Source organism: Scyliorhinus torazame, chromosome 5, assembly GCF_047496885.1.
Source record: "Scyliorhinus torazame isolate Kashiwa2021f chromosome 5, sScyTor2.1, whole genome shotgun sequence".
Taxonomy (NCBI): Eukaryota; Metazoa; Chordata; class Chondrichthyes; order Carcharhiniformes; family Scyliorhinidae; genus Scyliorhinus; species Scyliorhinus torazame.
Window position 1 is genome coordinate 103,342,131 of NC_092711.1, and position 27,988 is coordinate 103,370,118.

General features: G+C 46.1%; 1 protein-coding gene, 1 long non-coding RNA gene and 1 other non-coding gene across 3 annotated transcripts; 2 read left to right on the plus strand and 1 right to left on the minus strand.

The window, feature by feature from the left end:
* Positions 1-1,857: 1,857 nt before the first annotated feature.
* LOC140419287 (uncharacterized) lies at positions 1,858-10,166 on the minus strand. The gene is made up of 4 exons (XR_011945675.1): positions 9,980-10,166; positions 7,475-7,581; positions 4,852-4,965; positions 1,858-2,734 (listed from the first exon to the last, which is right to left on the minus strand). It is a non-coding gene; the product is annotated as an uncharacterized lncRNA (long non-coding RNA).
* trnak-cuu (transfer RNA lysine (anticodon CUU)) lies at positions 8,793-8,865 on the plus strand. Its single transcript has one exon. It is a non-coding gene; the product is annotated as a tRNA-Lys (tRNA).
* A 4,980-nt stretch (positions 10,167-15,146) lies between the features above and the next one.
* LOC140419288 (uncharacterized) lies at positions 15,147-27,970 on the plus strand. The gene is made up of 2 exons (XM_072503119.1): positions 15,147-15,356; positions 17,628-27,970. Exon 2 carries the CDS (start codon positions 17,990-17,992, stop codon positions 18,806-18,808), a length of 819 nt encoding a protein of 272 aa, XP_072359220.1. The 5' UTR covers positions 15,147-15,356; positions 17,628-17,989; the 3' UTR covers positions 18,809-27,970.
* Positions 27,971-27,988: the final 18 nt, after the last annotated feature.

Genomic DNA, 27,988 nt, shown 5'->3' on the forward strand with positions numbered 1-27,988 from the left:
CTTGGGTGACTGTGTGGAGTTTGCACATTCTCCCCGTGCCTGTGTGGGTTCCTTCTGGGTGCTCTAGTTTTCTCCCACCGTCCAAAGATGTGCAGGTTAGGTGGATTGACCATGCTAAGTTGCCCTTAGTGTCCAAAAAAAGGATCGGTGGGGTTACTGTATTATGGGGATAGGGTGGAGTCATGGGTTTGAGTGGGGGGCTCTTTCCAAGGGCTAGTGCAGGCTTAATGGGCTGAATAATCTCCTTTTGCACTGTTAGTTGTATCATTCAGTCGAATTTTCTATCTCACATTCTCATCCGATTGCTCTGTCTGGTGGTAATTCCGTGACGGTAGCACAGTGGTTAGCACTGTTGCTTCACAGTACCTGGGTCCCCAGTTCAATTCCCATTTGGGTTACTGTCTACGCAGAGTCTGCACATTCTCCCCATGTCTGCGTGGGTTACCTCCCACAAGTCCTGAAAGACGAGCTTGTCAGGTGAATTGGACATTCTGAATTCTCCCTCTTGTGTACCCGCTCAGGCGCCAGAATATGGCGACTAGGAGATTTTCACAGTAAATTCATTGCAGTGCTAATGTAAGCCTACTTGTGACAATAATAAAGATTATTATGTGTGTGGGTATTTTAAGGAGCAGGTAGAATTTCCTTGGTTCTAACTGTTGTCCCCTCATATATTCCATCTGTTTTATGTGTCTGGAGTCTGAGTTCTTCCAGCCCATCTCCAAATTTCCTTCCTGTCTTGGGTAGATGGGTCGAGGTAGCTTGGTGTTGTGATTAGTGTTGTTCTATTGTCTGTCTGTCTCCAGCAGGTATAGTTGTCTATCGATAATGACTGTGCTGCTACCCTTGTCTTCTGGTCTTATGAACATATCCGTGTTGCATCCAAGCTCCCAGATTGTCTGTCTTTCTCTCCAGGTAAGATTCTGTTTGTCCCTTGTATTTCACTGTGACAGGGCAGAGACCTGATTGAAGGGATTCATAGAATTTACAGTGCAGAAGGAGGCCATTCAGCCCATCAAGTCTGCAACACCCCGAGAAAGAGCAGCATACCCAAGCCCAAACTTCCACCCAATTTCCGTAACCCAGTTAACCCTACCCCACCTTTTTGGACACTAAGGGAAATTTAACATGGCCAATCTACCTGACCTGCACATTTTTGGACTGTGGGAGGAAACTCAAGCAGACACTGGGAGAACGTGCTGACTCCACACGGTGACCCAAGTCGGGAATCTAACCTGAGCCCCTGGAGCTGTGAAGCAACTGTGCTAACCACTGTGCTGCCCTTGGGAGGCCTGGAAAAGATGGGCAATGATTTGGGAGGTGACAACATGTTCAAAAAGTTGAGAGGAGAGGGAGGTTGAAGATGGGGCAAAAATTTGTAAGGATGGCAGGATCAAGGGTTTGTTTTATTGAGGAGGGGGTGATGATGGCAGATTTGAAGGACAGAGGGACAGTACTTGAAGAGAGAGAAATGTTGACAATATCCATGGACACAGGGTAGTTGGCTGATCAGTAGCTCAGTGGGAATAGGGTCGATGGAGCAGGAGCTGGGTCTCATGGACAAGATGAGCTCTGAGAGGGCATGAGGGGAGAGGGGAGAGAAACTAGAGAAAGATGTGGGTTCAGGGCTCGGGAAAGGATGACATTTAGAGACAGTTTGGTCTGGTGGGCTCGTGGAAGGGAGGGAAGCAGCAGATGCAGCCAATTGGATTTACTCAATCTCAGTCACAAAGAAGCTCCACAAGCTCCTCACATGTCTTGTTGGAGGTGAGGATGGAAGAGACAGGGGAGAGCGAGAGAACTTCAAAAGGATCTAACCTGTGTCAGAGATATTAAAAAGTTTCAACACACTGCGTATTTCACACAAATCTGATTTATTAGACTTTTAGCCAGAATATTAGCCCCTGTAAATGGGCTGGAGTTTGTTATCAGCAGAAAGAGACCCAAATGAACATGGTTCAGTCCTGAATGTGAGTAACAGCAAAATCCAATCACTATGGTTACTTGTGGCCTCGTTGGTGTCTCAGCAGGTGGGATGAAGTGGTGAATCCCTTCCCACACTTGGAGCATGCGAATGGCTTCTCCCCAGTGTGAATTCGCTGGTGCTTCCGCAGGTCGGATGACTGAGTGAATCCCTTCCCACACTGGGCGCAGGTGAATGGTCTCTCCCCAGTGTGAATTCGCTGATGTACAGTGAGGTAAGATGAGTGTCTGAACCCAGTCCCACAGTGAGAGCACCTGAACGGTCTCTCCTCAGTGTGAACACGTTGATGGCTCATCAGATCCCCAGAACGTTTATAGCACTTCCCGCAGTCTGGACATTGAAACAGTCTCTCATCAGTGTGAACTTGCTGGTGTCTCAGCAGGTCGGATAATTGAGTGAATCCCTTGCCACACTCGGAGCACGTGAATGGTCTCTCCCCAGTGTGAACGCGTCGATGAGTTTCCAGCTGGGATGGGGAAGTGAATCCTTTGCCACAGTCTGCACATTTCCACGGTTTCCCTTCAGTGTGACTGCATTTGTGGCTTCGGAGGCCTGATGATCGACTGAATCCTCGTCCACACACACAACACGTGTACGGTTTCTCCTCACTTTGAACGATGCTTTTTCCTTCCATGTTCAAAATCTGCTGATATTCAGGATATGATAAATTGAGGGCTCTGTCAGATCCTGATGTGATGCTTGGTTTGAGTTCCCGGATTTAGAAGCCTCCCCTTCGAACACCCTGTGAAACTGATTGAAAACAGAAAATAGGGAGTGAGAGAGAACCCACAAAAATACAAAGGCAGGTTGTGAAATTGAGCTGAATTATTCTGGTCATTTGTGGGACCGGCACTGGGAAGAAGTGACCATGAAAACTGCCGGATTGTCACAAAAACCCAACTGGCGTCTTTGGGAGGAGAGAGAAAGAGGTGAAGAGGGATTTTGTATATCTACAAGACATATTAAGAGAGTAGTAGGCAAAGCAAATTCGATCTTGAGCTTCATAAACAGTAATATTGATACTGAAACTATGCTTCTGGTGGCACAGTGATTAGCACTGCTGCCTCACAGCGCCAGGGACCCGGGTTCAATTCCGGCCTTGGTGACTGTCTGTGTGGAGTTTGCACTTTCTTCCCGTATCTGTGTGGGTTTCCACCCGGTGCTCCGGTTTCCTCCAACAGTCCAAAGAAGAGCAGGTTAGGTGGATTGGCCTTGATAAATTGCCCCTTAGTGTCCAGGGATGTGCAGGTTCGGTGGGGCTATGGGGTTACAGGGACAGGGTTGGGGTGTGGGCCTAGGCAGGGTGCCCTTTCAGAGAATCAGTGCAGATGTGATGGGCCGAATGGCCTCCTTCTGCTCTGTAAGATCAGCCCCACATTGGCTGGATCTACGGGTTAGTATGGAGAGAGGGCAGCGTCCATTACGGAGGTTGGATGTGGGACTATTCGCAGATGAGGAAGTCTGTGGGCGGGTGAGCAAGTCGATCTGGAAATAAACGATACAGGGGAAGTTTCGGCAGCAGCGGTGTGGGAAGCTCTGAAGGCAGTGGTTAGAGGGAATTCATTTTGATACAGGCCCATAGAGAAAAGGTGGAACGAGCAGAGAGGGATAAGTTGGTTAGGGAGATACTCCAGGTGGATAGGATTTATGCGGAAGCCCCGGACGGGGGGTTATTGAAGGAGCGGCGGAGGTTACAGATGGAGTTTGGGCTGTTATCTACAGGGAAACCGGTGGAACAACTGAGAAAGGCAAGGGGAGCGGTGTATGAGTTTGGGGAAGAGGCCAACAGAATGTTAGCGCACCAGCTGAGGAAAAGGGAGGCAGCCAGGGAGATAGGGAGAGTAAAGAACAGAGGTAGGAATGTGGCCCTGGACCCAGTGGGGGTGAATGAGGTGTTTAAGGACTTTTATAGCAAGTTTATACGAGTCAGAACCCCGGCTGGGGTGGAGGGGATGAGGCAGTTGAGGTTCCCGAGGGTTGATGAGGATCTGGTGGAAGGGCTGGGAGCCCCAATTGAAATTGAGGACATAATGGAGGGGCTGGAGGTCATGCAGTCGGGCAAGGCCTGACGGCTACCCGGTGGAATTCTACATGAAGTTCTCGGAGATATTGGGCCCACAGCTGGTGAGGGCATTTAATGAGGCAAGGGAGAGGGAGTCCTTCCCCCAACAATGTCGCAGGCCTCAATCTCATTGATTCTGAAACGGGAGAAGGACCCTGAGCTATGCGGGTCATACAGACCAATCTCTCTATTGAATGTGGACGCCAAACTGCTGGCTAAGATATTGGCCAATAGACAGAAGACTGTGTCCCGGGGGTGGTAGGGGAAGACCAGACGGGATTTGTAATGGGCTAGGTACTCACGGCTAATGTTAGAAGGCTCTTAAAAGTTATCATGATGCCCTCAGAATGAGAAGGCCTTTGATCGGGTGCAGTGGAATTGTGGGAGGAAACTGGAGCACCCGGGAGGAAACCACGCAGACACGGAGAAGGTGCAGACTCCGCACAGACAGTGACCCAACCTGGGAATCGAACTTGGGTCTCTGGCGCTGTGAGCAATAGTCCTAACCACTGTGCTACCGAGCTATCATGGACTCAATGAGCCGAATGCCCTTTTTTGTGTCAGCTGACTCTAACTTTTTTGTGTAATCTCACCTTGCAATTTAACCCTAGAGGTTCAGATATCACTCAGGTAAATCTGTGCTACACTCCCTCCGAGGCCATTCTATCCTTTCTCGGGTTTGTTGCCCAGAACTGAACACAGTTCTCCAGGTTTGGCCAAACCAGGGTTTGTGAATCTTGGGGCTTTTCCAGTCACACTGAGACCTGAAATCTTCCCTCACAGACAGAACAGAAAAACGTTTTACCTTCCACACCCAGATGCTGCTGAAATTCAGTTTCTAATGAATCGAGTGACTGTCAGATCGCGATGTGACGTTTGGTTTGTGTTCCCCGTCTGTTAAACCTCCACTTCCGGTATCCTGTAAATTTACAGAAACCTCACTGTCAGTTTAGGATAGAAATTCACAACATTCTCTCCTCGCCAGCTTTGATTAAATGTATTCCTAGAGGTTTGATCACATGACCTGCCCCCATCCTCCAGCCATTAATCTGTCAACACATCCACCCTTGTGACACACTGCTTTCCTCGGCCAATTGGGAAGCAAAAGGACTCAAGAAATCTTTTTTACTGTCCTAATGATTTCCCAGACATGAATCTCATCAAGGTAGAAGGTAAAATTTGAATTCATTGAAAGTATACTGATGACCATGAAACCATTGCTGATTGTTGTAAAGACCCATCTGGTTCACTCATGTCCTTCAGTGAAGGAAATCTTCTATCCTTACCTGGTCTGGCCTACATGTGATTCCAGATCCAGTCAGCTGGTTGACTCTTAAAATTCTCTCTGAGATATACTCAGTTCAAGGGCAATTAGGGATGGGTCAAATTGGGTCAAATAGTTTGAGCTTTTAAAGTTGTTAACCGGTGGGAAAACTGAGGAAATCCCTTTGCACACATGAAGTGTGAGAGTGATCTCCCTCTGAACTGCACATTAGATTAACTAATGACTAACTCATATTTATTCTCTTCCAATGGAAACATCTTCCACTTGTCGATCATGTCAAACCTTTTTATAATCTTAAAGGATCAGGCCATCCTTCATTTCCTTTTTCCAGAGAAAAGGTTTACACCCTGTCCAATCCCTCTTGCCAGGTATAACCTGCCAGTTCAGGCATAATTTAAATATCTTTTCCTGCATCTTCTCCAATCCTTCCAGATCCATTTTACAATATAGAGACTTTAACTAATCTGAGCAGCAAACTCACAATTGCCCCCAAATGCCTGTATGTTGCAGTATTTTAATAATTTTACTATTAGCTGAATATAAGATGGGAAAGAAGCAGATCCAGTGAGTCTGTAACACTGTGGAACATCTACAAATTTGCCTCTTCCCCTTACTGCTAAACAGTTGACTTTTTCCACTCTTAACCTGTCAGTTATGGCATTAAGAATAGTGTGAAAGACTGGATTTCAGCTCGGTGACACTAGGCCAGACTAAATTAGTGCACAGGATTGTTGAGCTAATGTATCCATATCATAAGATGGATCTAGAAGGACTGGGGAAGATACAGGAAAGTGTACCAGAATGATGCCTGAACGAGCAGGTTACAGACAGCGAGAAATGCAGAGGCTCGATGAGCCATATGGTTTCCACCCGCTTCCATTTCTTGTGTTATGAACATCACTGTAAATCATTTCCATGCAGACACAACAGATGCAACAACCACCAGTTCATCGCCATCCTTCCCATAATCCAGGATTCCAAACACACTTTCCAGGTGACAGTGATTTACTTGTATTTCTTGCTATCCAGTATTGTGTATTCACTGCTTACGATTTGGTCTCCCCCACACTGAGGAGATTAAATCTGGATTGGTGACTGTGGAACATCACCATTCAGTCTGCAAGCATAATCCTGAGCTTCTGATCATTTAATATTTTAATTCCCTGCCCCACTCCCACTCTGTCCTCGGCCTCCTGCACTGCTCCAATAAAGCTCAAAGGAAACTTGAGGAACAGAACCTCATCCCTGATCAGGCAATTTCTGACCTTCCAGACACAACATTCATTTCAGTAATTTCAGTTTATAATCATCACTCCGATATTTTCAGACATTTGGTGCTGGTAAAGGTTCTGTTGCCATTTATACCTCACCTGGACCTGTCTTTTATTTCTTCTCTTGTCCTAATAGTTTATTTACTTATCTCATTGTCACCCAGTTTTGTCTTGCACCATTATCCCCCTTGTCATTTAATCACTTCAGCCTCACATCCTCCCAAACTACCCCCTCTGAAATGGCCCAGCAAGCCACTCAGTTCAAGGCCAATTAGGGATGGGCAGCAAATGCCCGCTCAGCCAGCGACACCCACATCCCAAGAACAAATAAAGGGTAGTTGCCAGTTAGAAAGGCAAATGCAATGTTCGCATTCATTTCAAGAGAGCTACAATACAGGATGAATGGGGATGAGAAACATATCAGCCATGATCGAATGGCAGAGAAAACTCGAAAACTCAATGGGCTGAATGGTCTAATTCTGCTTCTCTATCTTTTTTTTTAAATGAGGGGATCTCATAGAAACATTTGTAAAAAATAATTGTTGGAATCCATCCCAGACCTGGATACAGATCAATTGATTCTTGGAGGAGACTTCAATTGTGTTCTGGATCCTAAATGGACTGGTCCAAGCTGATTCAACCACAACAAAAACATGAAAAAGGAATGAAACCGGACGGACCACCCGGCATCGACCCAGGCACCAGAAACGACAACGGCAAACCCAGCAAAAGATTTTTTTAAACTGTTCCCATCAGTAGATTGTAAAAGGATTACGGGACACAGATTTAAGATTGTGAACAAGATCTACAGGGGAGATAGGAGGTAGACATTTTACACAGTGAGTGATAATGATATGGAACTCAATGCTTACACACAAAGGTCGATAATCTCTGGGTCCTGGTAACCCAAACGGTGCTGTCAAAATTTGATGTGAGGATTGGTTGTGAGTTTCCTGTCTGTGAATCCCTTTCCAAGCCCCTGTGAAAGAAGTTTACAAAGGCATCACGGTCAGTCCAGCAATAAAATTCAGGAAAGATAAATATTTCTCATGGTTTGAGTTTGCTGTGTGTAAATCCTCCCCTACGAATCCCCTGTAAAAGGAGTTTCCAAAATTAATCACTGTCGGTCCAGGATAGAAATTCACAACATTCTCTCCTCCTGCGTCCTGGTCCAGGATGACCGCTCATGCCCCCCGCTGCACACTGACCCTCTTGTCATCAGCAGTCCCCTGATTTGAGGGTGACATCTACTCAGGGTTGTGAATTTTTATTCTGGGATTTCATGTGGCTGAACAGAGTCGCAGAGCTTTGGACACATGGGACAGGATGTCCAATGAATCATAGAATTTACAGTGCAGAAGGAGGCCATTCGGCACATCGAGTCTGCATCGGCCCTTGGTAAGAGCACCCTACTTAAGCCCACACCTCCACCCTATCCCTGTAACCCAGTAACCCCACCCAAATCATTCGGACACTAAGGGCAATTTAGCATGGTCAATCCATCTAACCTGCACATCTTTGGACTGTGGGAGGAAACCAGAGCACCCGGAGGAAATCTACACATAAAGAATGTACAAACTCCACACAGACAGTGACCCAAGGTCGGAATTAATCATAGAATCTACAGTGCAGAAGGAGACCATTCGGCCCATCGAGTCTGCACCGGCATTACCTGATCTGGCCAACTCACTGAAATGTGGTTAATTCTGAATTTCCTAGCAAGCCACTCAGTTTAAGGGCAATTAGGAATGGGCAACCAAGCTGATTTGCCCGTGACATTCACATCCCATAAAGAATAGAGAAAATCAAAGGGCTGTTTCCAGTGCCGGTTTCAAAGGAATCAGTACTGGGCCCTTCACTCCTGGTTAAATTGATTTGAAAGTAAATGTAGGAACACGTGGAAGAAGTTTACCTGTGACACAAAAATGATTGAACACTTGAGGAATGAGGAAGAACGCTGGAGGGAAAACAAGGCAAGGGATTACATGATAAATGGCAGGACAGGACTAGTATGACCAGAGCTAGATTCCTGTGCACAGGAAGATTGCACCAGAGAGAGTACAGAGGGGATTTAACAACACCAGCCAGAAATTGACAAATGTTTGCTCTGGGGAAAGTTTGGATAAACTGGGACTGTTTTCTTTGGCACAGAAAGCCTGAGGAGAGACCAAAATGAAATGTTGAAAAGCAGCCTGGCTAGCTCAGTCGGTAGAGCATGGGAGTCTTAATCCCAGGGCCGTGGGTTCAAGACCCACGTTGGGCACTTCAGCTTCTTTAATCTGAGAACATTGAGCTGAACTGTTTTATGGGTGGCACGGTAGCACAGTGGTTAGCACTGTTGTTTCACAGCGCCAAGGTACCGGGATTCAATTCCCACTTGGGACACTGTCTGTGCAGAGTCTGCACGTTCTCCAGTGTCTGTATGGGTTTCCTCCCACAAGTCCCGAAAGACGTGCTTGTTAGGTGAATTGGACATTCTGAATACTCTCTCTCTCAGCCCGAATAGGTGCCAGAGTGTTACTACTCAGGGATTTTCATAGTAATTTCATTGCAGTGTTAATGTCAGCCTACTTGTGACAATAATAAAGATTATTCCAAATGTATAAAATTCTGGGGGATCATGGTGGCACAGTGGTTGTGTGCCTGCGTGCTGGGTACCCAGGGTCGATCTTGGCCCCGGGTCACAGTCTGTAAGGAGTTTGCACATTCTATCATTGTCTGTGTGGGTTTCACCCCCACAACCCAAATATGTGCAGGGTAGGTGGCTTGGCCAAATTAAATTGCCCCTTGATTGGAAAAATATATAAATTTACATTTTAAAAAAATTCTGAGGGATCTAAATAGATTGGATAGGAAGGTCCTATTCCCTTTGGTTGAGGGATACATATAAAAGGGGGCAGAGATTTTGGGAAGGACTAGGAGGTTTAGAGGGTGGTGAGGATCTGTGACATGCTGCCTGAAATGATGGCAGAAACCCTCATAACATTTAAAAAGTATTCAGATAGACATCTGAATTGATGTAACTTAAAAAGCTACAGACCACAATCTGGAAATTGAGATTAGGCTGAATACCTACTTTGTAGCCACGATGAGCTGAATGAAATGCAACAGGAACAACAAACTTTGATAAAATCCGGGATAGTAACTCTCACTATTAACAAGGTCAGCAGTTTGCCCACTTTAGCTGCCAAGTATGCTAATGTGGTAATTTGAAAATTTACCTGCATACATAAGAGTACAACAGCAAATTATTTAACTTCCCCAATGTGATCTGTGTAATTAGTCTCAAATTTAACCCGGAATGGTCATTTACATTTTCCCAGTCACTCTGATATCTGAAATCTTTATCGACGGACAGAACAGACAAACCATTTTACCTCCCAATGATATTCAGGTCCTGTTGAATCGAGTAACTCTGTCAGATGATGATGTGATGTTTGGATTGAAGTTCCCGTTCGCAAATCCTCCTCTTTCTAAAGGAGTTTACAAAGGAATTTCACTCTCAGTCCAGGAGAGAAATTCACAAGGTTCTCTCTTCCGGCTTCCGGGTCCTGGACGGCCGCGCATGCGCCCTGCTGCACCTGAGAAAGACGGCCACGCATGCGCCCTGCTGCACCTGAGAAAGACGGCCGCGCAGGCGCCTGCGGCATATCACTCCCGAAACAGATGACAGGGACCGATCAGAGAGAAAAACACCGCTGCGGCCGCCCCATTCCGTACAGACACCGATCTGTATCAAAAGTGCCGGAAACAATTTATCAGCCTGAGGAACGTAATGGAATAATGGATAAGACTTCGTACTGTGCTCACCCCAGTCCAACGCCGGCATCTCCACATCATGGAATAATGGCGGATAAGGCTACCCGGAATGCCGGGCGCGTATGAATGCGCCCTATCTTCGTCACAGGAGCCAGAACGCGCAGGCGTCAGAATGTCCCGTCCCCGGATGTCTCCCCTCCCTCCCCACCACCCCCCCCACCCTGTGTGGAGCATGCGCAGTGCTGCTCCGGGATGAGCGTAGTGAGAGTGAGTGCGGCTCCCAGAGGCTGAATGAGAGCCGCCGCGTGCGGGGACAATGGGGAGAACCCAAACACCCCAATAAGACCCATTGGTTTTATTGTCAGTCTGCAGACAGGAGCTGGAGAACTGAACCCAGGCAGAGGAGAGGGAGGGAGAAAACTGGGAGTGGAGGAAAGAAATGGTGCAGATGGTGAGATGGGTTTGCATTTCAGCCCAGGGAGGAGGGAGAGTGTGTGGGACGGGGATTGACAGCTTTGGAGGAACAAGAGAGGAAAAAATGTTCCAGAGAAACTCGAATTGTCTGTTCAGAATTTCTATCCTGGACTGAGTGATGACTTTTGTAAACTCCTTTTACAGGATATTGGAAGTGGAGGATTGGCCGACAGAAAACTCAAACCAAACATCACATCGAAATCTGACTGTCACTTGATTCATCAGGAGCTGAATATAATCAGTCTTTGAATTTGGAAGGAGAAATATTTGTCTGTTCAGTTTCAGCGGTGCGACTGCAAAAGCACCGAGATATACATCCCTTCCCCGAGTGAGAGTGTTCCAGTGAACTGACTGTGGAGAGAGCTTTAACCAGTTACACAGGCTCAAAAAATGTATCACGTCATTCACTGCAGGGAGAAATTAAACGGCTGTTGTGTGTGGACAAAGCTTCAACCGGGAGAGACAGAGAGACCCCTCACCACGGAGAAACTGTGGAAATGTGCGGACTGTGGGAAGGGATTCAGTTACCCATCACAACTGGAAGTTCACCGGCGCAGTCACACTGGGGATAGACCGTTCACCTGTTCCATTTGTGGGAAGGGATTCACCCATTCATACAACCTTTTGACACACCAGCGAGTTCATACTGAGGAGAGGCCATTCACCTGCCCTGTGTGTGGGAAGGGATTCACTCGGTCATCCCACATTGTGACTCACCAACTTGTTCACACTGATAAAAGACCGTTTACATGTCCTGACTGTGAGAAGAGTTTTAAATGTAAAAAGGATCTGCTGACACATCAACGTATTCACACTGGGGAGAGACCGTTCTCCTGCACCCTGTGTGGGAAAGGATTCATTCAGTCATCCCACCTGCAGACACATCAACTTGTTCACTCTGATCACAAACGTTTTAACTGTCCTGACAGTGAGAAGAGCTTTAAAAACAAAAAGGATTTACTAACACACCAATATGCTCACACTGGGGAGTGACCTTTCACCTGCTCTGAGGGAATGGATTCAGCCGTCCAAGTGCCCTACCGAACTACCAGAGAATTCACACTGGGAGAGGCCATTCACCTGCTCTGACTGTGGGAAAGGATTCATTAATTCATCCAACCTTCTGATACACCAGCAACTTCATACAGGGGATAGACTGTTCACCTGTTCTGAATGTGGGAAGGGATTCACACGTTCATACAACCTTCTGACACATCAGCAGGTTCACAGTGAGGAGAGGCTGTTCACTTGCTCAGTGTGTGGGAAGGGATTCACTCGTTCATCCAACCTTGTGAATCACCAGCGAGTTCACACTGGGGAGAGGCCGTTCACTTGTTCCACATGTGGGAAGGAATTTTCTCATTTATCTTATCTTCTGAAACATAATCAAGTTCACACTGGGGAGAGGCTGTTCACCTGTAATGTCTGTGGAAAGGGATTTACTCAGACATCTCACCTGCTAACACACCAACCAGTTCACAAGCGACTACAAGGTTTGGATTCTACCCTTATTGATGCTGTTAATTATGTCCAGGACTGAATCAGGTTCACTCTTGACTGTCTTAATCTGCTGATGAGGTTTAATGTAAAATAAATAAACTTGGTTGGAAACATTACAGATTTTTGTCTTTCCCACCTGAGTGTTTAACAGCACCTGGCTGGAGCTCAGAAAGGACAATCTGGAGGAGGATCACACGGCAGGAACAGAACTTCAGCCTGGACACAGTCCTTCAGGGTCACACTGAGAGGGACAAAAGACAATTGGGTCTTTCTCATCTCTCTTCACTGACAGCAAAGTCCCGGTGTGGGTTAATCCTGAGGTGTGAGAAAAATGTATTCCAGCTGTTCTCTTCCATGGTTCAGAGCTCCTAGACACAGAACAGAAGCACCTTTACAACTGTGTTTGGAGTCAGGAAGAACGATGGTGAATGCTGGAAACGTGCTGTCAAATCAGAGATTGGTGTAAAACTGTGATATTCCTGATTGAATGTAAAACAGCTGGTTTCAGTTTCCAGACTGAAAATGTGTTTGTGTGACAGTCGCAATGAATTAATTGAATAGAAACCTACTTAAAAAAGTTTGTTGAAGTCTGCATTAAAATAACAGCTGGAGGAGCTCACAGGAGCCTGGTAACTGCTGGGACAATTAGACAACAGTTTGATTCCCAGATAAAGAAGGATTGCCCAGCTAAATAATTCTACAGATGCTCTACCCTCTGAGAGAAGAAATGTCTCCTCATCTCTGTCCTAAATTTGAGATCCCTTACTCTGAGATTATGCCCTCTGGTCCTGGACTCTCCCGCAAGAGGAAACAAGATGATTTTTCAGGTTGTGTAACTGGTTAAAGCTCTTTCCACAGTCAGTTCAGTGGAACACACTCACTCAGGTGTGTGTGTCTCGGGGCTTTTCCAGTCACACTGATGTTTGAAATCACTTCCCACAGTCAGAACAGACAAGCACATTGACAGTTTGTGATATTTAGATCCTAATGAATTGAGTGACTGTCAAGATCTTGAGTAGTATTTGGTTCGAGTTGCCCAGCTGCCAATCCTCCCGTCCTAATGTCCAAAAAATAAGTTTACAAAAATGATCACTGTAAGAATGGGACAGAAATTCACAACAGATCATTCTAGTTTCTATAGAACCTTCTTTCCTCTCTTGCTTTTCCCAAGCATGTGGTCCAGTCAAAATAAAAGACCAAAATCAACTAGAAATCCCAAGAAAAGTTCCTAACTGAACCAGAATATTGTTCCCAGTATCTCTGAAACACTCTGTCCACTGAGGTATACACTGGTTGTGGAAGGTGTCAAGCATTCCGGCGGGTACCGCATGCTCCCTCTGCAGGGCCACTGGGAATAGACAAGACCACGGGATAGAAGTCGGCAGCCAGAGTGACCACCCACCCACCCACCCATTAACACTGCCAGTTACTGTGGAAAGCCCCAAGTCGGCACATTCCGGCGCCTGTTTGAGTACACAGAGGGAGAATTCAGAATGTCCAATTCACCTAACAGCACGTCTTTCTGGACTTGTGGGAGGAAACTGGAGCGCCCGGAGAAAATCCACAGGGAGAATGTGCAGACTCTGCGCAGACAGTGACCCAAGCTGGGAATGGAGCCTGGGACCCTGGAGCTGTGAAGCAACAGTGGTATCCACTTTGCTACCATACCGCCCATCCCACCCAGCTACAATGCACTGTTTTAACCAGACCCAAGAGTAGATTCAAGATGTCACGTTCGGCACAAAGAGACTGTCGACTGTAAGATCCACAAACTCTGGCAAGGTGGCTGCAACTTAACAGGTTATTCTGAACATTAAACTGTGGGCAATATCCGATCCTGTGACCAATATTTAGTTAAACACGGACCTGAAAGGAAACTTTGCAGCAACCTGTGAAGTTTAAATGTCTCGTTGTGTCAGGATGAACCAGCATTTGAGGAATATAAAATCTCTGGACCGTTGGTCTCCAAGTGCCGTATTGAACACAGGAGAATGAGCTCGAATTGGGACAGAGTGAGTGAGTGAGCATCGTAAACTGCGATTGTATCGGGGTGTTCTGGGTCTCAGAGTTGTAACCCTGTAGTTAATAGTCAGGGATGCAGTATAATAAACCCTGAGCAAAGCAAATGTGTGTGTGAGAAGCAACTGAAGCAGCAGGAAACGGCTGAACCAGCAGAGCTGAATGTCTCCCAGTGCAGCCACAGTACTGTACTTATTCCAGCTGCCAAGTCCACCTGAGAACCAACCTCCTGGCTATTCATCTACAAGAAGCTTCAGAGCCTCATGAGAATTATTTGTTTCTAAAAACGGTTCACTCCAACTAAAGGACCTGCTCAACAAGAAGACAACAGACCTGCAGAGATATAAAGATTGCAGTCTACATTCCATTTTCATCATTACAGCTTCAACTTGATCTGTACCTAATTTCTGTTATGTGTCAGTGAGTGTGAAAGAGACGAGAGACTGAGATGTTCAAACATCCAGGGAAATAGTGTGATAATAAATAACCTTTATTCCTTTAAAAATCATCAGTAAGCTTGCTGCTGAAATGTATTTTAAATAAAGAAAAATCACACTGAGGGTAAGGAAATATCACACAAACATCCTGATAAATGACTGGAAAGGACCACGAAATGTAATCAAACGCTGTATAACCCCCTTCAGGTTGCCATACAGAGGCTGCAGCCTCTCACACTGAATGTCTACGTAATTCAGAGACACCTCCAGCCCACAAACATCAGCTGCAGCTCTGGAAGTGGGCGAAACTTTAAAAAAAACCTGTTGCCCGATAAATTCTGGCGGGCACTGGGACCCGGCTGGGAACAGAAATTTTCAGGTCCCGCCATTAGCTGTTGCATCACCAAGACGCCAGCGCATGCGCTCTGTTTCCCCAAGATGGCGTCTGTGAACCAGGGCCTGGTCCCGGGAGAGAGCTGACCGGCGGTGATGTGACCTGAGGATCACCGCACCTCAGGCAAGGGGCCAGGTTGGGAAGGTGGTGCCTTCAGGAATAACTGGGAAGGTGATGTTTGGTCAGTTGCTGCAGCCTGTGTAGTGAAGGTGCTGTCACAGTGGTGTGAGGTGAGGAAGTACAGGATTATCACCCAGCAATGATCAATTAAGGGGAATGTAAATCCAGCTCAGGCTGCTTTCAGATTGGAAAGGGAGCTAAGGTGTGTCCTTGGAGCTGGTGAATGTTGTGGCTTTGGCAGTTTCTCTATAAAGTCATTCTCATTTATTCCCTCCCTCTCCCACCTCTATCTTTAGGGTCGTAGAATTTTATAGCACGGAAAGAGGGCCTTTGGCCCATTCATTATAATCTTTATTATTGTCACAGGTCGGCTTATATTAACACTGTAATGAAGTTATTGTGAAAATCCCCTAGCCGTCACACTCCGGCGCCTGTTCGGGTCACAGAGGAAGAATTCAGAATATCCAATTCACCTAACAAACACGTCTTTTGGGACTTGTGGGAGGAAACCGGACCGGCACCTGGAGGAAACCCACATAGACACAGGGAGAACATACCAGACTCTGCACAGACAGTGACCCAAGCTGGGAATTGAACCGGGGTTCCTGACGCTGTGAAACAACAGTGTTAGCCACTGTGCTACCGTGGTTCCCAGCATGGCAGCCAGTCCTCGAAGAACCTAATGTGAGCCTTACCCTCCACACCGTCTGACAGGCCGACGACTCGGATGTTCTTTCTCCGACCCTCGGTTCTCCAAATCCTCCAGGACCTCCGAAAGCCACTCGGTTGGTTTTCAAAGGATTGAATTTCGACGGATGCATCTTGCTGAACGTTCAGGATTCTCTCCTCCGGTTCATCGAGTCTTTTTTTTTTCTTTTAAAAAAAATAAATTTCGAGTACCCAATTCATTTCTTCCAATTAAGGGGCAATTTAGCGTGGCTATTCCACCTAACCTGCACATCTTTGGGTTGTGGGTGCGAAACCCATGCAAACACTGGGAAAATGTGCAAACTCCACATGGACAGTGACCCAGAGCTGGGATAGAACCTGGGTCCTCGGCGCCGTGAGGCAGCAGTGCTATCCACTGCGCCACCGTGCTGCCCAGATCATCGAGCCTCTTCATGGTGTTTTGCCGCTGGTCCTCATGAGCACACAATTATTGAGTCAGCTCACTGAGCCTCTGGTCAGTAACATGGATAATGCCGGCAGTCATAATTTTCGCCGCCTCCATGAGAGCCCCGGAGAGCGCGGGATCGAGAGACCTACTGAGGGTCAGGCCGCCATGTTGAAAAGGTGGCTCCACCCCCGCTGAATCCACCTGCGCTGTTTTGTCAACAGATTTCTTCACTTTATTTGGCATAATCCTACTAAACTGAACCCTGACGTCTTCCAGGGACATGATAACAATATTAATTTAAAGATCAGATTACAGGTGAGTGGCACCAAAACCTGCGGAAAAGCAGCTACTCCCGCACCACAAGCCCGACGCCCCGGCACAGACAGATTTCTGATCGATGAGCGTGCCAAGGGTTATGGGGAACTGGCAGGTAAATGGAGAGAAAGCTGAGATGAGGAGGGATTTATTTTCTCGAGGATGCGGTGAAGCTTTGAAATTCTGTACCCCAGAGGATTTACAGTGCAGAAGGAGTCCTTTTGGCCCGTCGCGTCTGCACCGCCCTTGGAAAGAGCACCCTATTTAAGCCCAAGCCTCCACCCTATCCCCGTAACCCAGTAACCCCACCTAACCTTTTTGGACACTAAGGGCAATTTAGCATGGCCAATCCACCTAACCTGCACATCTTTGGACTGTGGGAGGAAAGCGGAGCACCCGGAAGAAACCCACGCAGACACGGGGAGAACGTGTAGACTCTGCACAGACAGTGACCCAAGCCGGGTATCGAACCTGGGAACCTGGTTCTGTGAAGCAATAGTGCTAACCACTGTGCTACCCAACTGTGCTAACCACTGTGAAATGAGGGATAATGTGGGAAAACGGTGTTGTGGTAGATCAGCCAATGATCCCATTGAATGGTTCAGGCTCGATGGGCCGAATGGCATACTGTAGCTCATATTTGTTGTGATCCCCTGTACAGGATGCTGTGAGCTTGGATCTATCAATCAGCCTGAATCAGCACCTTCAGGAGAATAGTGAGGGTGAATATTAGATACAGCAGAGTGAGAATGGAGGGAGAGTGTGTGGGATGGTGATTTACAGCTTTCGGGGAATAAGAGAGGAAAAAATGTGACATAGAAACTAGAATTGTCTGTTCTGAGTTTTTATCCTGTACTGACAGTGATGAATTTTGTAAATTGTTTTTACAGGATATTCAACGAGGAGGAATTACAGACAGAAATCTCAGACGTTACGTCTCGACCTGACAGAGTCACTCGATTCCCTGGAACCTGAATATCATCAGCCTTTGAATCTAGAAGGAGAAATGTTTGCCCAAACTCTCAACTAAAGATTTCAAACATCAGTGTGACTGGAAAAGCACTGAGACCCACACAACACACACCCGAGTGAGAGTGTTCCAGTGAACTGACTGTGGAAAAAGCTTCAACCAATTACACAGCCTGAAAAACATAACAACATTCAGAGTGGGGAGAGACCGTACACGTGTTGTGTCTCTGGACGAGGCTTCAACTGATTGTCCCGCCTAGAGAGACACGAAGAGACCCAAAACATGGAGAAACCGTGGAAATGTGGGGACTGTGGGAAGGGATTCAAAGCCCCGTCAAAGGTGGAAACTCATCAACGTAGTCACACTGGAGAGAGGCCATTCACCTGCTCTCAGTGTGGGAAAGGATTCACTCAGTTATCCGACCTGCGGAGACACCAGCGAGTTCACACTGGGGAGAGGCCGTTCACCTGCCCTCAGTGTGGGAAAGGATTTACTCAATTATCCAACCTGCAGACACACCAGCGAGTTCACACTGGGGAGAGGCCATTCACCTGCTCCCAATGTGGGAAGGGATTCAGTGATTCATCCACCCTGCGGACACACCAGCGGGTTCACACTGGGGAGAGGCCATTCACCTGCTCTCAGTGTGGGAAGGAATTCAGTGATTCATCCAACCTGCGGACACACCAGCGAGTTCACACTGGGGAGAGGCCGTTCACCTGCTCTCAGTGTGGGAAAGGATTTACTCGAGTATCCAAACTACAGACACATCAGCGAGTTCACACTGGGGAGAGGCCATTCACCTGCTCTCAGTGTGGGAAGGGATTCAGTGATTCATCCAACCTGTGGGCACACCAGCGAGTTCACACTGGGGAGAGGCCGTTCACCTGCTCTCAGTGTGGGAAAGGACTCGCTCAGTTATCCGACCTGCGGAGACACCAGCGAGTTCACACTGGGGAGAGGCCATTCACCTGCTCTCGGTGTGGGAAGGGATTTACTCAATTATCCAACCTGCGGAGACACCAGCGAGTTCACACTGGGGAGACGCAGTCCACCTCTCAATGTGAGACGGGATTGCATGCTTCATCGTACCTGCTGTGACACCAACAATTTCACAATCGATTACAGGGGTTGGATTTTGCTGTTATTGTTTCTGCTCTACATCCAGGACTGCATTTTGTTCATTCTGACAGGTGGTCTGTGGGGATGGTCGGAGGGTTTCTTTCTGCTGGACTGGCCGGTCTCACCACTTTGCCTCCAGTGGGCTGATGCACTTTGAGCCTTGTTGCTAATACCTGGCTTCGAATTGTACAAGGATCACAGAGTGAAAGAGTGTTTGGAAGTGTGAAGATATTTAGTTTCCATTTCTGTTTCAAACCCCCTGAAGCATGCCACGTTACCATGGAGATGGGCCTTGATGGTTACATGGTTCTTTTGTTTAATTTATCTGGGTGTTCCTCACAGAAGGAAACTATCAGGGTGTGAGGGGCAAGTTGTCTGAGTGGACTGGGAAACTGATTGGTACAGGGAATGCCGAATATTTAAGGAATTATTACATATTTATCAGGGGGTTTGTTAGCTCAGTTGGCTGCACGGCTGGTTTGTGATGCAGAGCAAGGCCAACAGTGAGGATTCAACTCCCGTACTGGCTGAGTTTATTCATGAAGGCCCCGCCTTCTCAACGATGCCCCTCGCCTGAGGTGTGCTGACCCTCCGGTTAAATCACCTCCAGTCAGCTCTCTCGGTCAATGGTGAGAGCAGCTTATGGTCCTCTGGGATTTTGTGACTTTTATTTCACATATATACAACAAATATAGATTCCTTTAAGGAACAAAAATCCAACAGGAAAAGTGATGTAACCTTGGTTAACAAGAAAAGTTAAAGATTCCATGAGATCCATTAGAATTCAGCAAAGGAGGACCAAGAAACTGATGAGAGCAAACTGGCGAGAAACATAAAAAACGACTGGAAAAGCTTCTCCAGGAATGTGAAAAGGAAAAGATTAGCAAAGACCAATGTGGGTCCATTCCAGGCAGAGACAGGAGAGTTTATAATGGGGAGTAAGGAAATGGCAGAGAAACTGAACAATGTGTGTCTCACTTCACAGAGGAAGATACAGAAATTGTCCCCAAAACACCAGAGAACCAAGGGACTGGCAGAGATTATTGGTGAAAAAGTCGTATGGAGAAATTAATGGGCTTAAAAGTGAATAAATCCCCAAAAGCTGATGATCCACATCCCAGTGTTGAACGAGGTGGCTGTAGAGATCTCTATTCTACATTCTCTTGACTCTATCTGTTACGGACAAACCTTTTGTCTAAGCCAAACGTTTCCTTTTTACATAGCCACAGAAGGTTTTACAATGCATTTTTAAGTATTTTGCCAGTTCACATTCTATTCTATTCTCCCTTTGTTTCTCAGTGTCTTGGTTGAAAACGGAAGTAAATCCTCGGGAATGAATCATCACTTTGGACAGGTTCTGAGACAGTTTAAGTTTTGACTTCCAGGACAGAGTAACTATAATCGTGGAGTGATTTTAGATTGTGTAAAAGGGCAAAGTTCTAGCTCATAGTTTAATGTGTAGGTTTCCGAGTTAAAGTAGCTTCTAGCTTGTTTGTTGCATTAAAAGTCAGGAAACTTGAAGTCCCGTCGTGTGATCTTTTAATTTGTGGACTGGGAATTTGATTTTTTTATAACAAGTTGCTGACCTTTATGGAGATCCTAATCCACAAGTTTTGTCTTCCTATTTGAGCCTCGGGCACCTTTCTGTCTCTATTGCTCATGTCAGTGACAGCCAGGTGATGGAGCTGAGGGCTGAATTCAGCTGAGAATAACGGGGCCTGTGTCCCAGTTGGGAAACTGCCATGGGCGTCGCTAATAGGGACTGGAAGGTGCTGGAGGACTGACTGGGAATTGCACTTCCAACCGTTCAGGGGCGAGGGCCACCGTGGGCTGACGGTGATATGACACCCAGGGTTCAGTGCCCCAGTGTCCAAAGCAGGGAGTCACGGGAACACGGTACAGAGGAGCCCACGGGAACACGGTAGAGGAGCCAAAGGGAACCATTTGGGACCAGAACATTGTGAACATCCTGTTACTCTGGTTTTCTTTGATCCTCAAGTAATTTTCTGTTCGTTTTTTTTAACCACGTTCTGTTTCATCAATAAACTTTTAACAGGAAAATATTTGAATTGGTTGGACTTTTCCTGATTAAATTTGTTCACTTTCGGGTAAGTGGGTGAGAGGGGTTGACAGGCTCTTTAACAGAAAGTGAGTCCCTCTAAGGTAGTTGGCAAAGGAGCCAGAGGGGTAGAGGGCATTTGAATTTTCTTTGAGACAATGTTTGAAAATGGAGTTCAGGAAGTCAATTGTGACTGACTAATTTATCAATGTTCTCTGAGGAAGTGACAAGGGATGTCAATAGATGTGCTTTATCTGGATTTCCAGAAAGTATTTCCCAAGGTGCCACATCAAAGGTTATTACACAAAATAAGAGCTCATTGTGTGGGGGGCAACATATCAGCATGGATAGAGGATTGGTTAGTGAACAGGAAGCAGCCAGTAGGTATAAATGGGTCATTTCTGGGTGGGTAAGATGTGACAAGTGGAATGTCACCAGGATCAGTGCTGGGCTCTCAACCATTTACAATCTGTATGAATGTGTTGGATGACGGGATTGAATGTCTGGCGGCTAAATTTTCTGATGCCTCAAAGACCGGGAGGAAAGTAATTTGTGAAGTGGATTTAAGGACTCTGCAAAGGACTACAAATAGGTTAAGTGAGTGGGTAAAAAACTGACAGATGGAACATAACTTTGGAAAATATGAATTGTCCACTTTGTCAGAAAGTATTAAATAAAACAATATTATTTAAATTGAGAGATTGCAAAACTCTGAGGTACAGAGGGATCGGGGGTGCCTGATCCCAAGTTAGTCTGCAGGTACAGCAAGTGATTAGGAAGGCCAATGGAATATTCTTGTTTATTGCAAAGGAAATGAAATATAAAAGTAGGGATGTTTTGCTGCAGTTGTACAAGGTCTTTAATGAGACCATATTTCGAGCACTGTGTACAGTTTGGGTCTCCTTATTTCAGAAATGAGATACGTGCATTAGAAGCAGCAAAGAGAAGGTTGACTCCCCGGATTCCTGGATTGAGGGGGTTATCCTCTGAGGAAAGGTTTGACAGGTTGGGCCTGTATCCATTGCAGTTTAGAAGAATGAGAAATTATGTTAGAGACGCTAAGTGGAATTGATGGAGAGAATGCTGAGAGGATGTTTCCCCTTGTGGCAGAGACTAGGACGAGGGGATACCATTTACAAATAAGGGGTCTCTTATTTAAAATGCCGATCAGGATGATTATTTTTCCCCTGATGGCTGTGGGTCTGTTAATCTTTCTTCCCCAGAGAGTGGTGGAGGCAGGGCCATTGAATCTGCTTTGAGGCTGAATTTTATAGATTCTTGATTGACAAGGGAGTGAAAGGGTGGAGAAGGAAAGTGGAGTTGAGACCACAATCTGATTAGCCCTGATTTCATTGAATGATGGAGCAGGCTCGAGGGGCCGAATGGTCAACTCTTAATTTATATTGACCCTTAACACCCCCACTTTCCCAAACTCTGAAATGATTCACAGTGATAGTCCTTATTGGTGGCAGTGGTTAGATTTTATTCAGTATAAATAAGAGCTGACACAGTCTAATGTCTGAGCAGTAGTATCAAAGTGCAGCAGCATTACCATTGCATTCTGGGTAGAAGCACCATCTCCATTGATTCTCTCTGGAGTGTGTATCAGTGCCTTGATGCTGTCACAATGTTGTCTCAATCCCTTGGACACATTCACCATTTCATCTCCTGCTGGGTCTCAAATAGCTGTGTTTGGGACCCGGTCTTCAGTCCTTTTCAACATGAATTTACACTTGCTGTTTTTCACATGTAACAAATCACATCTGCACACTCACACCGGTCCAAAATTGCCCATAGTGTTGGGTGGGGCTACTGGGTTATGGGGATAGGGTGGAGGTGTGGATCTTGGGTAGGGTGCTCTTTCCAAGAGCCGGTGCAGACTCGATGGGCCGAATGGCCTCCTTCTGCACTGTAAATTCTATCTATGGTATCCCAAAATCATGTCACACATTCTTAACTCTCAGATGTGCTGATGAAAAGACCAAAGTGAGTCTGTCTTTCTGATCTCCCCCTGTTAAGGTGCTGATATTTTATGTAGCGGCTGGACTTCTTTAAAACAAAATTCATGGACAAGGATGTAAATATTTCCAAGAGAAAGTGATCAACTCATTCATCCCATCTACACATTCCAGACTTTCACTGGAATTTAGGTGGATACCAGATTGAAATATTCCATTTAGACGTACCGGAGGGACAGTATTCCAATTCATTTATTGTCCAGGACAATATATTCACAAGATCTTTAAAACAGAAATTAAACATTCCCAATTGATTTCAGATATTAACATATTCTGTTTGTTCTTTCTGGTCGATGTCAGGCTGGGGATGTTCACCTTGGGAGTAAAGGAGATTGAGGGGAGATTTGATAGAGGTGGACAAGATTACAACAGGTTTCGATAAGGTGGATAAAGAAAAGCTGTTCCCATTAGCTGAAGGGACGAGGACGAGGGGGGGGCACAGATTTTAGATTTTGGGTAAGAGATGCAGGGGGATTATGAGGGAGAATATTTTGATGCAGCGAATGGTAATGACCTGGAACTCGCTGCCTGTGAAATGAAGACCATGGAAGATTTCAAACAGATACTGAATGGGCATTTAGGGATCAAAACTTGCAGGGCTACAGGGATAGAACAGGGCAATGGGTCTGACTGGTTTGCAACAGGGAATCGATGCGCTGAATAGCCTCCTTCTCTGACCTCATGACCATAAGACATAGGAGCAGAATTAGGCCGCTCGGCCCATCGAGTCTACTCTGCCATTCAATCATGGCTGATATTTTTCTCAACCCCATTCTCCTGCCTTTTCCCCATAACCCTTGATCCCCTTATTAATCAAGAACCTATCTATCTCTGCCTTAAAGGCATTCAGCGACTTGACCTCCACAGCCTTCTGCAGCAGAGTTCCACAGATTCACCACCCTCTGGCTTAGGAAATTCCTCCTCATTTCTGTTTTAAAGGATCGTCCCTTTAGTCTGATGCTGTGCCCTTGGGTTCTAGTTATTCCTCCCAGTGGAACCATCCTCTCCACGTACTCTGATCTAAAAAGTACAATTTCAGCAGCTCCAGTCTCTCCAATTCACTGAAGTCTCATCCCTGCTCCCATTCTCGTAAATCTCCTCTGCACCCTCTCCGAGAACTTCACATTTTTCCTAACATGTGGGGCCCCATTTATAGGGTTCCTTTCTCGAGTGATAGAATCGAAAAGCAGGGAGGTTATGTTCAACTTGTTTAGAACCAGGGTTAGACTACACTGGGAGCACTGTCAACATTCTGATCTCCATTTAGAAAAAGGAAATAGAGGCACTGGAGAAGGAGCAACAAAGATTCACAAAAATAATACCAGGCCCGAGATCATTTAACCCTCAGAAAAAGCTGGGACTGCTTTTCTCTAGAAAAGAGAAGACTGAAGGGTGACCTGATGGGAGTCTAAGATTATGCAGTGGTTCAATAATCCAATAGGAATTTCAATGGGAAACCTCTTACCGAGCGAGTGGTGAGAACATGGAACTCACGACCACAGCGAGTGGTTGAGGAGAACAGCATGAATACATTGAAGGGGAAGCTGTATACATACATGAGGGAGAAAGGAATAGAAGGAGATGCTGATGGTGGAGAAGAAGAGGGGTGGGTGGAGGATCATGTGGAGCATAAATACTGACACAGACCAATTGCTCCGACTGGCCTGGCCCTGTGCTGTAGACTCAATGGAACAGAGACAAATGTATTTATGTGAGATCCACCTGTAGTGGTAGAAATAACAATATTTACTACTCAGGATAAAATAAGTATCCTTCATCAGTTTGTGGATCATTTCAGTGGAAATGTGCTCTCCCAGGCTCAGCATCAGCCCACTGGAAGCAAAGTCAGGAGACCGGCCAGTCCAGCAGAAAGAAACCCTCCGACACTCCCACTTCATCGACTGTGAGCATGTCAGTCGTGGATGTGATTAACAGCAGCAATAACAGCAGAATCTAACCCTTGTAATTGCTTGTGAACTCGCTGATGTGTCTGCAGGTTGGCTGACTTGTGTGAATCCCTTCCCACAAACAGAACAGATGAATGGTCTCTCCCCGGTGTGAACACTCTGATGTGTCAGCAGGCTAGATGACTGAGTGAATCCCTTCCCACACTGAGAGCAGAGGAATGGCCTCTCCCCAGTGTGAACTCGCTGGTGTTTTAACAGGGTGGATGAATCTCTGAATCCCTTTCCCCACACAGTGCAGGTGAATGGCCTCTCCCCAGTGTGAATTCGCTGGTGAGAGAGCAGGGTGGAGGACTGTGTGAGTGAATCCCTTCCCACATTCGGAGCAAGTGAACGGCCTCTCCCCAGTGTGAACTCGCTGGTGTATCAGCAGCTTGGACAACTGAATGAATCCCTTCCCACATTCTGAGCAGGTGAACGGCCTCTCTCCAGTGTGAACCGGCTGGTGTGTCAGTAAGTGGGTTAACTGCGTGAATCCCTTCCCACACTGAGAGCAGGTGAATGGCCTCTCACCCGTATGAACCCACTGGTGTTTCTGTAGATTGGATGAATTAGTAAATCCTTTGTCACACTGGGAGCAGGTGAATGGCTTCTCCCCAGTGTGAACTCTCTGGTGTGTCTGCAAATGGGATAACAGAGTGAACGCCTTCCCACATTCAGAGCAGGTGAATGGCCTCTCACCAGTGTGAACTCGCTGGTGGGACTGCAGGTTGGATGAGCGACTGAATCCCTTCCCACAATCACAGCAGGTGTATGGCCTCACCCCGGTGTGAACTCGCTGGTGCATCAGCAGGTTGGATGAATCACTGAACCCCGTCCCACAGTCAGAGCTGGTGAACGGCCTCTCTCCAGTGTGACTGCGTCGATGTATTTCCACCTCAGACAGAGCTTTGAATCCCTTCCCACAGTCCCCACATTTCCATGGTTTCTCCATAGTGCGGGTCACCTTGTGTCTCTCCAGGTTCGATGATAAGTTGAAGCCTCGTTCTTATAGAGCACGGGTGCAGTCTCCCCGCTGTGAATGGTGTGATGTTTTGTCAGGCTGTGTAACTGGTGAAAGATCTTTCACAGTCAGTTCACTGGAACTCTCTCACGCGGGTGTGTGTTGTGTGGGTCTCGTTGCTTTTCCAGTCACACTGATGTTTGAAATCTTTTGAAGCTGACAGTTCAGGAAAACATTTGTCCTTCTAGACTCAAAGCCCGATGATATTCAGATTCCAGGGAATTGAGTGACTCTGTCAGATCGAGACATGATGTTTGATATTTCTGTCTGTAATTTCTTCTCGCCTAATATCCTGTAAAAATAATTTTAAAAGTCATCACTGTCAGTGTAGGATAGAAACTCAAGTGAAGACAATTCTAGTTCCTATGGAACATTTTTTCCTCTCTCTTATTCCCCGAAAGCTGCAAATCTCCATCCCACACACGCTCCCTCCATTCTCACTTTGCTGGATCCCTGGGGTGTGCTTCCAGCCATTAAAGCAGTTGTCTGTCATCACCCTCTGTCTCCATCAGCTATGCCAATTTTGAATCCACCATATCATGTTACCTGTATCCCATGTGCTTTTGCCTTCTTTATAAAGTCTCCCCTGTGGGATCTTGTCAAAGGCTTTGCTTAAATCCAGCAAACTGCATCAACTGCACTACCCTCATCTACACAGCTGGTCACATAAAAAATCAATTCAAATTTGTTAGGCATAACCTCCCTCTAACAATGCCATGCTGACTATTCCTGATTAAATCTCGCCTCTCCAAGTGAAGATAAGTCTCTCTCCTTCTGTATGTTCTCCAATAGTTTCCCTACCACTGACCTGAGAAGTTCCCTGGCTTATCTCTACAACCTTTCTTAAACAGTGGGACCACATCAGCTGTTCTCCAGTCCCCTGGCACCTCCTTTGTGGCCAGAGAGGAATTAAAAATTTGGGTCAGAGCCCCTACAATATCCTCCCTCACGTCCCACAGCATCCTGGGACACAATTCATCCAGACCTGGAGATTTGTCCACCTTTAAGCCTGCCAACACTTCCAATAACTTGTCACTCCCTATGTCAATTTGCTCAAGAACCTCACAGTCTCTCTGCCTGAGTTCTATATCTACCTCCTCATTCTCGTGGCTGAAGACAGATGTGAAGTATTTGTTCAACACCCGACCACAGTCCTCTGGCTCCACCCACAGATTGTCCCTTTGGCCCTAATAGTAACACTGTTCTTGATCTGATGAAAGATCACGCTGACCTGAAACATTAACTCTGTTTCTCTCCACAGAGGCTGCCAGATGTGCTTAAGATTTCCAGCATTTGTTTTTCTTTAAATCACAGCAGTCCAGGTGGTGCCTAACCAGGATTTTATATATCTATGCTTCTCCAGTCACACAGATACTGGAAATCCTTCCCTCAACTTTGCATCTCCTACTCTCAGAGGCAGTAGGTTCCAGGTTGTTACCACTCACTTTACATGTACACAAGACTGCTTGAGGAGTTTATTTGGCCCATTTTCCCCATGCCAGAGTTCGATTATTTTGTTTTATTTTTCAGAATGTATCAAATTCCCTTTTGTAAGTTACAGTCCAATGAGGCTCGAGCACAATTTATAGACGGCACATTCCAAATCACAACAACTCGCTGTGTTTTACAACAAATAATTGTGCATATGGGGTGTCGGGAGTTTCACAGAGTATTCAAAATGGTGTCAATGACGTGGTTATTACACAAAATTAAGACTCAATCTTTATCAATGATTCTGGTGGGGACATGGAGTGTAATATATCCTTGTATGCGGACAATTAGAACAAATCTACATTTCTATAAAACCTCTCACTCCCACTGGACCTCCTGAAATGTTTTAAAGCCAATGGAGTACTTCAGAAACATATTCACTGTTGTAATGTAGGAAGCTGTAAGTACACATGTGTAATCACATTTAGTTTTAAAATTGTTATTTTCATAGTGTATTCACTGTCATTAGTAACAAGGTCAAGGAAGCCCTTTTATACCTCGAACACGTGGCTTCCTGCTGCCATTTTGTCTTCTGTACCGTTCCTATATAAACTATGTATTGATTTCATAGCAAAAAACAATAATTAAATTCATGATTATTCAGTAGTGAACATTGATTATCAT